A 13,240-nucleotide genomic window follows, 5' to 3' on the forward strand; every position below is an offset into this window, starting at 1 on the left:
TAGATTAGAAAAAATTCTGTATATTGGCAGCTGTGAAATAAATAAATAAATACATATAGATATATATGAATTTATATATGAAAGCATGATAGTAAGTAAGTGCATTCAACCAACATGATTTCTCTATAAACCATTAAACTTTAGGAAGGAATATTATGAATGCAGCTTTTGATGTGAAAACTGCTGCAAATTGTCATCATTGTAGAACTGAAGAAAATGTTTTAAAACCATCAAAGCAGAAACACAGTAATAAGGATTTCTCTTACCAGTGGTCTGAGTTCTGGATGCGTCAGGATGTATCCATTGTTTGTGATTGCAAAGGCATAACCGTGAATCCCTAACTGTAAGAGGACGCGAGAAAGAAACCTTCATTAGCTTGCTCCCCGGTGAATTCACAAAGCATAAAGCAGCCCGACATTTAGTAATTTACAGCTTAAACTTGGCATTCATAACCCTTATCAGCACAATATTTCATTAAAATGAATGCAAGGCGCTGATCCTTGACATTTGGTGGAAATGAAGACCTGTCACAGGATAAGCTCAGCAAATAGCACAATTTAAAATGTCACATCCCCGCGTTGACATCAAAGGCTTTACTTTGATTTATTTAAAACAAAAACAATTACTTAAAAGAAAAAAGAAAGTGGCTAATGTTTCTGGGAAAACGCTGTGTCCAAGCGAACAGAATTTTATCAACCTGAGTGTCTCCCTCTGTCTGTGATAAGGAAAGCAGTGACCTCATTCTGATTCCCACTGAGGCTTCCTACGCGTCTACACCCACAGGGTCCATCTCCAGCACGCACTCTCCTTGGCAGTCATTTTTTATAATTCTTCAAGGATAAAAGTGTCCCCCCACCCCCGCAAGCCTATATAGGGGCCTGCCAACCCCTTTTATATCCTTTTGTCTTTAAATTGTGAGGCTGCCAAGCTTTTCCACGCATGCTTCCATCGACACAAAGCCTGGGTAATTTTCTATGCAGAGCCTCACTTAATTTATGTTTTCTGACTAAATGGGACTATGGGAAATAGTTTGAGAGCAATGAAATGTTTTATTAGCTTTAAAAAGTATGTAATCAAATTTAACACTGCACTTATTTAAATAATAATCCTGGCTATTTGACAATATTTCTATTATACAGTTGACTGCACCCATTGGCTACAATAAATTTCCCTACAAATCATTCATGTATTAAAATGGCCTCTGGCATAAAACCCACACTGATCCCTCGCTCTGAAGAAAGAAAATGTAACCCACTTTTGCCAGAGTAGTGAAAGGGGAGAAGGAAAAGAATCCTCTATTTCTGCTGAGGAGTTATTTCATAGTTCCGAGCTCTCACTGCCAATCACATTCTTGAGTATGATACCCTTAAATGATCCAGACGACAGAGTTTACAAACCAAGAATGACCCTGTCTGCTTCTTAGCCTAACCTCAAGGTGATGCGAAATTAACATCAGAGAATTTAACACTGGCAATTAGGTTTCCTTTGCATTACATACGGCAAATAGGCACATGGTAGTCAAGGGCAACAGACATTTTCTCCTGGAGTTACCTTGCACAGCAAGTTTTAATTAGATTCTACTTGACTATAATGATAAAAGTATATTTCATTATGCTGTGAAAGATAAACCAGAGATTTCCTATCCTTTGAGATGTATATCATCTCTTTCATCTTGTCTTTTGGAAAAATGTCAGACACAGTCAACACTGCATTAATTACCATTATTATGTCCCAGTTTAATATGGCCTGGGGGGTCAGAAAGGACTTGGAGAGTTTAGCTCTTTCCATTAAAGGCAAAAGTGGTATTTCACTGCAAAGTCGAACTCAGAATTAGACCAAATAAATGATATTTTATGGTCAGCTAATACATTCAGTGCCTTCTAATGTACATGACTTCAGTTCTCGGTGTGCGTATAGGAAGTGACACTCAAAAGAAGGTGGAACCCCTCACATGCACTCCCTTCACGCTCTCTACTTCTGTAGAGCACTTATTAAAGTGATAATAATCAGTTATTTGTGAGTTTGATTTTCAGTCACCACAGAGGCATCGGTCAAGGGCTTTGATGATTTAATATCTGTCTCCCTACAAGTTCCATGAAGGCCAAAGCCATGCCATGTGGTTAAAAATATGTGGATGGGTGGTTGGGATGGAGGGAAGAGAAGTAGGGAAACCTGAAAGAGTAAAAGGAGGAAGCAGAGAAACCATAAAACAGGTTGAACTGAGTGCAGATCCCAGAGAACCAACCTAACCCGTGCCTTCTCCCCTGGAGTGCAGGGGCTGAGCTGACCTTCCCACCCAATGTCCCGCACTCACTGCTGAACTACCATCCCCGCTGCCTTGTTGCCCGCCCATTCATGCCCCTGCTGACTGTAATCTGACCCCACCCACCAGGAAGCCACGGGAACTCCTTTCCCCACAGTTGCCAGTGGCCTCCTACTTACCAAACCCTATAGAAAGCTCTCTCTCTAATCTTCCCAGTTATATCAGCCCACTTCCCTCTCTTCCTTTACACTCTGTTCCCTGAGCACCAAGGTCTCATACTCCTGGGCTTCCTCTTTTTTACAGGACTCTCATCCTCCACTCATTTTCCCTAAGTTTCTATCCCCAGGGTCCCTTGTCTGCTTTAGCTCTCTTCCCAAGCTTCAGCAACCCCTTGGATGCTATGATCTCCAGACCCAGGCTGCAGCCTTGGCCTCTCCCTTTGGTGGCAGATCCCAGCACCCAACTGCATGTGGGTCACTTCTACTGGGACATCCCTCAGGCGCCTCCTGGGTGTCACATCCAGTCCATTACAGCAACTCTCTCCCCTCTGCTGCTCCTCCTGCCCTTCTTTCCCTACCAGTGCCACTGCCACCCACCCCAATGCCCACATTAGAAAGTAGAGCATCAGCCTTAAGCTTGTTTCTCTCTTTCATCCCCAACTTCTTGATCCAAGTAATCACTAACTTTTATTCCAGAAATTACTCACATTCAGCTCTGCTTCCCCAATCCTACAACCCATGTAGATTCAATGTAATAGATTTCCACAATGCTCTTCCTGCCTCAAAGGTTGGCCCCAACCAAGTCACCCTCAGGACTGATCAAAGTCAAAAGTAACTCTGGCCCTGCTTCTCCCCTGTGTAAAACCCACTGACAACCTATCTTTCGTGTGTCGGATGAGATTCGTGGGCCTGTCCATCAGGTCTCCCCTGGGGTCTGGTCCCTACCTACGTACCCAGCCCTGCTTTCTTCCACCCATTGCCCCTCAGGGCATATGTTAGTGACCACACCCCCCTGTAGTTTTCTCTCCCTCCTAAACCTTGACTCACTCAGAGCCAGCTGCCCAAAGCACCGCTGCTCCTCATCTGTCCATAGCTAATTCTCACCCATGCTATGAGCTCAGCCTCAGGATTATTGCCTATTAAAACATCTCCTGACCTTCCCTGATGTTTCCTCTTGTCCATACCCTGTTTCCGTAAAGCCCAGTGAATTTCTCCATTACTCCCTTCAACCATACGCATGAAACTACACCTACTTTTCTGCCTCCTAACCCTAGCTGGTTTTCTTTCCTTCCTCTGTCCTGTCTAGATGAGACGGTGCCTCCCCATCAGAGTGGGCTCTCTGTGGAGAAGGAGCCACCTCACTCACCTTCGACTTCTACCCCCACAGCATTATGTCTGCCACGTGACAGGTGCTCCAGTTAAGGTTTGTGTATATTGAACATGTTCTTCACTTTTTACCCAAATACTAGCTAGTTCTTCTTTAAAGAATAAACTAAAGTTAATATTAAAAATGAGCCAAGAAGGAGAAGATGACTTGCGATGGCAGGTGCATACTCGCTCCTTCTCAAGGCTGTACCTGACAGCCTTGATGACATTCGGAAACTATCTGGTTAAAATCCTTTCCAGGAGAACAGTCTGAGAAAATAACATCAGAATGTTTTGGTGGTGGGTTGGCGACATATGGATATAACCAAATGTAGATGTAAAAAGAGAAACTCTGAGCAAATCTCAAAACACATTCTGTGGGTGAGTCTCTCAGAAAACCAAAAGCTTATAAGATGACAATGTCCAACATTTGTTTTTGGCCGCAAATCAATATACTGATGAAATCCCTAATTTTTATTTCATCTGAAATGGAACCAGTCTTCCTGTCCATTCCAATGTGCAGTCCCATGGAATAATAGAGAACAGATCGGACACAAGCCTTCCAGCACTTGGGGCTGCCAAAGGGGCCTTCATCCTGGAGCACGCTCTCCTGCAGGCCAGGAGCCTTGTGGTCCAACAGCCGGGAAGGAGGCACTTCCCTTCCAAGCGCAGGGGGCTTTGGGCTAATGAAGTGAACCCAATTATAAAATGGCTTGTTACCTTAACAGAGGCTGTGGTGTCTGGAAATTATTGCTGGGGTGTCTGGAATTCTTAATAAAACTTATAGGAAGTCTGATTGCTTGTGGGAAAATCTATGAAGCTCAGGGAAAAGAAAGAATTCTATCTTCTGGGAAAACCCCAAGAGCCAAGAGCTGACTCATCTTTACAAGGTGTTAATCAGGACGGAAAGGTGTGATCCGCACTCTGCTCCCTGGAGCCCTCCTCTCCTGCATGAGAGAGGCTTGTTGTGTGCCACAGCGTCCCTGGCTGACAGGCACACCTTTTCCCAAGGCATTCTGTGGGAAACGGAGGAGGAATAACTTAGGTTTACATATATCATACCTGTGTCCCTGGTGCCCAGCCCCACCCTTGGGGAGGCATAAAACAGAGATGCCTATATTTCAGGGACTGCTGCTTAATGTTCTGTAGCTGACCTTCCTCTGTTCTCTTGTTAAACTTTGTTTCATTCATCTTTTACTAGCAAGTTACATTGAGAAAGTTACTTCAAGTTTCCTCAACTAAAAATGGGGCCAAGACATACCCAGTTCATGGGAGCATAATATGGGTTCAGTGGGAATAATGCATGTAAGGCATTTTTACCATACCCCACAGTAAAAAGTTCAATAAACGTCTCATCATTTTATTTTAACTACTGTTGCTAATATTTTAACTATTATTTACACTATGGTTATTATTACTGTCATTTATTGTTCTTAATGGCTTTAGAGCAGTGATTTTCAACTGGTGCACCACGAGAATTTTTAAAAGATGCAATACCTGACAGTTTAGTCAGGGGCACTGACCTCTCTCCCCTAGCCTGCCAGATAAAAAAAAATGACAACAGCCAACACAACAATAGCTGGCCGGTGTGAATGAATCAAAACTACACCTGTTTTTTCCTGTCAGAACTTTAGTAACTGGTTCGTGTGTGCTACAAGATGGGACAGGTGGCAATCACTGCAGCAGCCAAAGTCATGGCTGAGTAGCTGCGAAAACTGGCAATTTCGACTTTCTGTGCCTCAGTTTCTGTAGCTGTAAAATGGTGGTAGCAGCAACAACTACCTATTAGTAAGTGAGATCCTGTGATAAAGAGCTTAGCCCCTTCCCTGGTACAGAAAGCTTTGAGAAATAGACTCCCAGGGTAATTATTATCAATTTCATATTATGTTCATATTTTCTTGACTTATTGGGTATGTATCAAGTAATGACCCTCTACTTGGGTTTCTACATCTTCTCATATGAAAGAAGAGGCTTAAGAATTGTTTGGAAACATCCTTTCAAGGTGGGATACCCTTCCTTAAACAGTGGACAATAAGTCTGGACATCTGGGTCTGTGGCTCCAATAAAACAAAGTCCGCTATCTTTAGGGAACTCCAATCTCCCCCTCATCCTTATGCTTTCAGTCTCTGGGGAGCTGCACAATTCCCAACACTTGTTTTTGTGGGTTTGGGTCAACCAGCTGTGCTAACCTGAACTGTACAAACCTCGGTCAGGGATGAGGTTGGTTGTCAGGGCCCCTGGGTGGCAGTAGAAAGAAGGCCTTTATCAACTCAATAAACCCAAGCAGGAGAGTTCTGTTGCTAAGGAGGTCACATTTTGTGAGCCTGGAAAGCTTAGAGTTCATTTCCTCTTTGTTATTCGGGTGGCTTTATAATTTGATCAACTAAATGGCATTAGCATAGGGGAACAGGTATACAGATGCTGTATACCCAGTAAGAAGTACAGGGAATAGCCAAACCTCTGGGGACTCTGAGCAGCCTGGGCTGACCGGTGGGGATGCACGGCTTATGGATGGGGGTGATGGCCCTGACGCCCAGAGCTGAGGGCACCAGGGCCATCACTGCAGGATAAACAAAGCCCCATGGTCCTCGCTCCTCAGCCCTCCGTATTCCCACGGACTGATTTGCTTTCTTAGGAAAAACGAAATGGAGAGCAAGATAATTTGGGGTGGCTTATGGGCCCAGTGTTAAGTGTACTAGCCAGAGACACAGTCAGTCCCTTCCAAATCCCTTCCATCCTCACAGTTATATCAAAAAGAGCATTTGCATTTAGTACTGCTTCAACACTTGCCTTTAATACTACCTTAAAACAGAGAGAACAGACCTCAAGTTCAGAACCTTGGACTACTAAGCAATCGTTTAATACCATTATTTTTGTTTTTATAATTTTTAAAGTAATTGTCCTCCATAATGGTAAATAACACAGGCTTTTTGTTTTAAAATGGTGCTATAGTGTTTCCTATTAAAATTGAAGTGAAGAAAGTTTTGAGTTGATTTAAAAGTGAAGTGTTAAGTAAATAATGGTACAGATGGTACATGAACATGGCAACAAGTCATGAAGTGGTATGTGAATGGCTTAGATCTTTCTAAGCACATGGGTAAGGAGTTACACAGACCTAGCTCAAATCATACTCACCACTTACTACTTATATGGCCCTGCACTCTGTGAACACCCGTCCTGTGAACCCGAGCCTCCTTATGAGCAGAATGGATACAGCAGCACAGCACTTGCCTGAGGAGGATTTGCTAACATGTGGGTAATGCACTTTGTACAGCATCAAGTTCTAGTCCAATGTTATCTGCTAATATTGTAGCATCAGGCACACTGTCTTGTACTGGAAAATGGTGTACCTGTCATTTTGCACCCAACCCTCTGAGGCTTAACCTGATCATTTGGGCTGCGGCCATCCTTTCAGCTGACTTGCTTGGACAAGAGTTTGCTCTGATGCCCAGTGACTGGCTTATTCATTTTCTTGCTCTTATCTCCACACTCTGTCAAAAGGTGGGCCTGTGCTTGTCATCAAACTTAAGAATCCTGCCTAACACTCATTACCTTATATCATAAGCCTTTCCCCATGCCTTTCAAAATCCCTGGAAAACCTCCTTTTTAGAGGTGGCAGAGGATCCCAGAGTGTGGTTGCCTTGTCATTCTCTTGGGCATCCTAGCTTAGCAAAGGTTCAGTGGATATGAAACCCACAAGTGCCTGAATCTGAGATGGGAAAGGTGTCAGCAGCTCTTTGCAGGCAGTATCCCACATGGAAGAGGGCTATGGGTACCAGGATGTTGGGTGTCACAACAGTCTCTTTGACCAGTGTTACCATTGTTCCCAATTAATGAGAACAGTCAATGCTTCACAAAAGTCTATGAGTAGGTTCTGTTGTTATCACTGTTGGATAAAAGGATTTGAGAGGCCTGTCCATACCAGGCAGGGCCCTGTGCATATCTACCTCCAGAACTCTAAGTGCCGCCTTCCTTCTGCTGAGGCCAGGCAGGCCCATGGGATTCTCCCAGCTGTGGTGAATTAGGCTCAGCATGGAAGGAGGTAGTAAGGAAGGGGCCCTGCTAGCCAGCCAACTATCAAATATTCCTGGTTAAAAAAATCTTGCCTCCATCCAGATGGGGGCAAAGGGAGCCTTTGTCAATCCACGTGCGGGCCTGAAATGAAGGTAGGAAAGCCAGTGTGCTCAGTGTTAGGGGAAGAGAGAGTAGGTATGGCTCAAACCCTTGTGCAGTCAGGAGAACCATATCAGCTCAGTGGATGCCTCTTAGGACCAGGAGTGGCATCCACTCTCTGCCCCATCCACCCCTCCCATGCTCACACACACATTGAAACAACTCTTGGGCAGTTCTGCATGGCTGTGATGGGAGGTAAGGAACACTTTTGATTTGCTTTTCTAAGGATGCCTCACTAGGCAACAGGTGAGCGTTTCTTGTATGGGGCTCAAGAATCTGGGCTACCTATTTAAAAGGGGAACTAACCGTGTTGCTCCCCTGGCTAACATGTGTAACAAAGAAATAAAATGATCACATCTCAACTTATGATTTCATGTGTGATTGTTCAGGCTGAGGTTGGAGAAGATAATTTTTTTAAAAAGTGAGTCCATTTAAATTTTAAAAAGGCTTGTTCACTAACTATACAAGCAGCAAAAAGACAAGGCAATGTGTTAGATTAGTGGATCCCGGTATGTCCATTGGTCTGATTTCATTTAAGTGCGTATTGAACCATAGCAGCGTACCTCAATAAATACCAATGAATGTTATCCCCAGGGACTCCAAAGTGGCTACTGCCACCACATTGCCTTCACAGCAACTTGTCATCCCTTTGCTGACCCATTCGTCAGCTTCAGATGGCTCCTTGTGTTGTGCCAACCTGCCCCAGACAGGGCAGTCCCAAACCTACAAACCACCAGGAGGCCATGTGGAAGTCAGGATGCTTGTTCTCATGAAAACTGGAGTAGGTCTGACTGAAGGTGACCCTGGGGCTCAGGAATGCCCCCTCTGTCTCCAAATGTTTCTTTAGAAAAACTAAGTAAGTCAAAGGAGTAGTACTGGGAATAGATTGCTGGGAATACAGCATGGGCCATGAAAAGGAGAAAGCATGACCCCCTCTCTCCCCGATGCAGGGCTGGCCTCACATACAAAGCTGGGTGCTAGCCTTTCCACACCCCTTTCTGAGCCCCTTCCACCTAGTGTTCCTTTTCCATGGGCCCTGTGTCTTTCAATGCCCTTCATGTTGTTCTTAACTCCCAAAGCAGTGGCCTACCAAGGCCTGCTCTATCTTTGTTCCAAAATTACCTACTTCTACTTTACCCCCTCAATTACATCCAGAGTTAAAAAGAACTTACAATTATTTTGGGCTACAGGTTTTAATTTAGCATTAGGAAAAGAATATTTATTTCTAGTCCATCACCTTCTAAAACAGAAGGAATAGTCTTTCAATATAGTCAGTGATCATTTTTTTCTCTGTGCCTCACTGGGGTTTCTATTAAGAGGTAACAGAGTTTGGAGGGTCCTCAGATAAGGTTAGTCAGGACTGCCTTAGAAGACCATCAGAGAAGTTAGACCTGTTTAGACTTCCACAGACTTATGTAGACTTCTACAGTAGGCCCACACAAACTTAGGTGGGCATGCCTAGACCTTCAGATCTTCCCAGACTATTACTGTTCTATGGAAGGAAGGAAGGAAGGAAGGAAGGAAGGAAGGAAGGAAGGAAGGAAGGAAGGAAGGAAGGAAGGAAGGGAAAGAAAGAGAAAGAAGGAAAAAGAAAGAAAGGAAAGGAAGAAAAGAAAGGAAGGAAGGAAAGGAAAGGAAAGAAAAGAAAGAATGAATGGAAAGAAAGAAAGAAAGAAAGAAAGAAAGAAAGAAAGAAAGAAAGAAAGAAAGAAAAGATAAGACTTTTCCAGAAAGAGAATAGAAGGGCCTTTTTGCTTTGTGTTTTAGTAGTTACTATGGCAGATAGTGAAATTACCTTGAACATTTATTTGGTCCTTGGCTATTAAATGAGTGATGCATTACCTTGTATTTGGGGATGGTTTTCAGGAGTTCTTTCACTGGGACATCTGTGCCAACCACACCTAGAAGAATGCCCTTCGATCTCTGTTGAAAACACACATTAAACAATAGTGTAAAGTTAATTTGGTAGAAGAATGAGAACGTTGTGAGAAGCCACAAACCACAGGTCACTGTCTGGTGCCTTCTCCAAAATGATAGAGATGGAGGATTAACCCAGATGTCTAAGAAGAACTCTCTTCTATTCCCTATCCCCCACTAAAAATATTACTAGATAAGCATGGTAGATTCTCGGGCCAAACATCTACAACTCTCAACACACATGCTTACCAAGACACCCTAATTCTCTTCTCTCTCATGAAAATGAAGAATTGATGTGCAGAAGCACTAAAATTTCAGCAGCTAGGGACTGCGATCATTAATCAGTTTCTCTTATGGAAGCTTTCTACAGGACAGACTTATAGCGTGTTAACTGCTTTCTCAATTTACACTGCCATCTGGTGCCCAGGAGACAGAGACTAAATAGCCAGAGAAAGAAGAAATAACCCTAAGATTGTTAGCAGCCAGTTGGCACCAAGAATGAAGTTAAATGTATAGGCCTTCAGAGTCCCAGTTTCCAAGGTCAGTGTGACGTGCTGAAACTTTCCAATATCAGAAATGCCTTCTGAAAAAAGATACAAATTGCTACTTTCCATTGTTTCCCCCAATTCTAGTCCCCCCAGAACCTCAGAACGTGACCCTATATGGAAACTGGTTCTTAGCAGCTGTAATTAGTTAAGGATCTTGAGGTGAAATCATCCTGGAGTTAGGATGGGGCTTATATCCAATGTCTGGTGTCTTTCTAAGAAGAAAGGAAGACAGAGAGACATATGAGACCAGAAGGCCATGTGAGGACTGAGGCCAAGATTAGAGTTCTGCTGCCACAAAACAAGGGAGGCCTAGGGCCATGCCGGGACTCCCTAGAGCCTTCAGAAAGCATGGCCCTGCTGACACCTTGAGTTTGGACTTCTAGCCTCCTGAACTATAAGAATAAATTTCTCTGTTTTAAGCCACACTCTTTGTTACCACAGTCCTAGGAAACTAATACAAGGCTGGCAACTACAAATCAGGGACTGGTCGCCCACCATAACCAAGGATTCTCTCTGGAGTTTCCCTCCTCTGGTCATTTAACGCAAATTTTGGAAAAGTTCCACATACTGTAAAATGATACCTGCTCAAATTCCTCCCATCTGTGCTTGAGTTCATGATTCTAACAGCAGGGTTAAATGTTAGGGAAAATTATATACAGTCCTTTGAATGAATGAATGAATGAATGAATGTCACCCACGCTTGAGTCAGAAGGGGTCTCAGAAAACAACCCTCCTGGCATCAAGCAGAAAGAAGATCCACTGTACTCACGGTTTCGTTCTGCTTACTAAACACAGGCATGGCGACTGTGGTCATCAAGACGAGGCCTTGATCATCAGCAAGCTAGATGGAGAAAGAAAAGCCCATTACCTGAGAATGATCTGGAAACCACAGGGGGGAGGCCATGCCCCTTGGCTATCTCCTTTTTTCCTGAGCAGGGGTGGCAGGGGATGGACCAGTGCCCATTCAAGCCTCTAGCCTAAGAGGCAGGGCAACGCCCCTGATTTGCAGGTGAGGATCCCAGCCCCTGGTTGGGGAAACAGAGTCAGTTGCTCCAGCTGATCTGTTTGTCACACTCAGCCATTTTGGTTCAATAAAGCCTTGTTGGATCTTAGTGATTCATTTTATTTTATTAACACAGATCACTTTTATAATTTTACTTTATAGACATTTATGTTCAATATGTGCAACGTTAATGCTTCTCTGTATTCTGGAAATTGGGGATCAGAAAGCATGAGTGTAAGGGGTTTTATAGTAGCCCCTGCTGAAAACAGTGGAATCTGGAAACATTTACTCTTCCAATGTAGTTGAGTCAAGACCTTTTTGGATCTTTCCATATCCTTGCATGCCAGTCCCAGATGAAAAACAAAACTAAAAACCAACTTGATCATCTGATCCCTAAAATTATTGCTGAGAAGCTAAATATTTTTTCCTGAAAGAACAACCTTTGAAATGTGGTACATAACACATTCTGTCACCCTCTGACAAATGCACTGAGACCTGGCAGCACACCTACTTTTCACACAGTGTTGGGAAATAGGCAGGAACCTCTACTCTGCCCCCAAAACAAATGGGGAAACAGAGTCCTGAACCACAATAGGCTTTGGTCCAAGACAGACCTGGTTCTAATTCTCAGCCTGAATCTTTATTAACTGCATTAGCTAAGGCTCCATGTCCTTAGATAAAATAACGCCCATTATTCCCCACTATTGTTGCTATGAAGATAAAATGTGAAACAGTCCAGCAAGGTACCCGGCATATGAAGGTGCTCAAAGGATGCCAGTTCTTTTTCCTGCCTTCTAGATCACATGGCTAGTAAGTAGCAGAGTCCAAATTGAGATCAAAGCATGTGACACTGCTGATAGAAACCGAAATCGTCATGGCAAGTCTGCCGGGAGAAGAATACTTGCTGGTTTCACAACCCTTTCAAGCCTCAAGTAAAGCAACTTAGGAAGGAGACTCCATTATCTTCAGTCTAGAGAATTTTTGGATGTTTGGGCACCTCTCCATAGTTTTAATTCCATAGGAAAATCAGGTGTGGCTTTCCCAGTCTTCTCAGGAACAAGCATTTATAAAGAAAATGTCCTAAAATCTAGAGGCCCCCATGAACCTAGGTCCCCATGGACTCACTGTCCTCTTGAGAAAAGGTCATCAAAACTTTGTCCATTTTCTACCAGTCCTGTTCTTTGTAGGTTTTTTTGAACTATGTAGCCCGGCTACTCATAATGTAGTACACAGAATAGCAATACCTGTGTGTGTTAGAAATGCGCAATTCCAAACCCCATTCTAGGCCCTCTGATATGAACCTTTGTCTGAATAAGTATGCATATTAAAATATGAGAAGCACTGTTATAGAGCAATCCTTTCCAGCATCAATAATCATGATAACTAAAGAGAAGCTTGTGTGTTTGGGAAAAACTCCTAACAGGAATAGAAGGTCCATTTTTTTCTAGTTTTTCATCCATATCAAGATGGGCCTATATTCCCATACAGTAAGCAAGATGACACAAAAATCTCATGGTCCCTCAAGGGCTGGAGAGTCATGATGTGATGGTTAATTTTGTGTGTTAACTTAGCTAACCCATGGTGCCAAGTTGTTTGATCAAACACTGGTCTAGATGCTGCCATGAATAATATTTTAAATGTGATTAACACTTGAATAAGTAGATTTTGATTAAGCATATTACCCCCCCATAATGTGCTTATGTCTTATTCAATGAGTTGAAAGTCTTGAGAGATTTGAAAAAACAGATCTCACAAGGAAGAAGAAATTCTGCTTCCAGACTGCCTTTAGGCTCACGATGATAAGACAAACTCTTCCTGAATTTCCAATCTGACAACCTGCCCTGTAGACTTAAATGTCAGCCCCACAATTGTGTGAGACAATTCCCTAAAATAAATCTTTCTCTCTAAATACATCAAGAAAAAATATATATATATCTCCCAAAGTTCTGTTTCTCTGGAGACCCTTACTAAT

The 13,240-nt window shown here is 43.1% G+C and overlaps 1 protein-coding gene across 1 annotated transcript in view; it reads right to left on the bottom strand.

The window, feature by feature from the left end:
• CACNA2D3 (calcium voltage-gated channel auxiliary subunit alpha2delta 3) overlaps positions 1-13,240 on the bottom strand; it is an 864,587-nt gene that overhangs the window by 228,884 nt on the left and 622,463 nt on the right. The window contains exons 15-17 of the mRNA XM_053669475.1: positions 11,035-11,106; positions 9,643-9,723; positions 267-341 (exon numbers count right to left, since the gene is read on the bottom strand). Of these exons, the coding sequence (XP_053525450.1) occupies positions 267-341; positions 9,643-9,723; positions 11,035-11,106 (228 nt within the window). The remainder of the gene's footprint in view (positions 1-266; positions 342-9,642; positions 9,724-11,034; positions 11,107-13,240) is intronic.

This window comes from Artibeus jamaicensis, unplaced genomic scaffold (assembly GCF_021234435.1).
Source record: "Artibeus jamaicensis isolate MK-2021 breed Jamaican fruit bat unplaced genomic scaffold, CSHL_Jam_final contig_519, whole genome shotgun sequence".
In the NCBI taxonomy this organism is placed as follows: domain Eukaryota; kingdom Metazoa; phylum Chordata; class Mammalia; order Chiroptera; family Phyllostomidae; genus Artibeus; species Artibeus jamaicensis.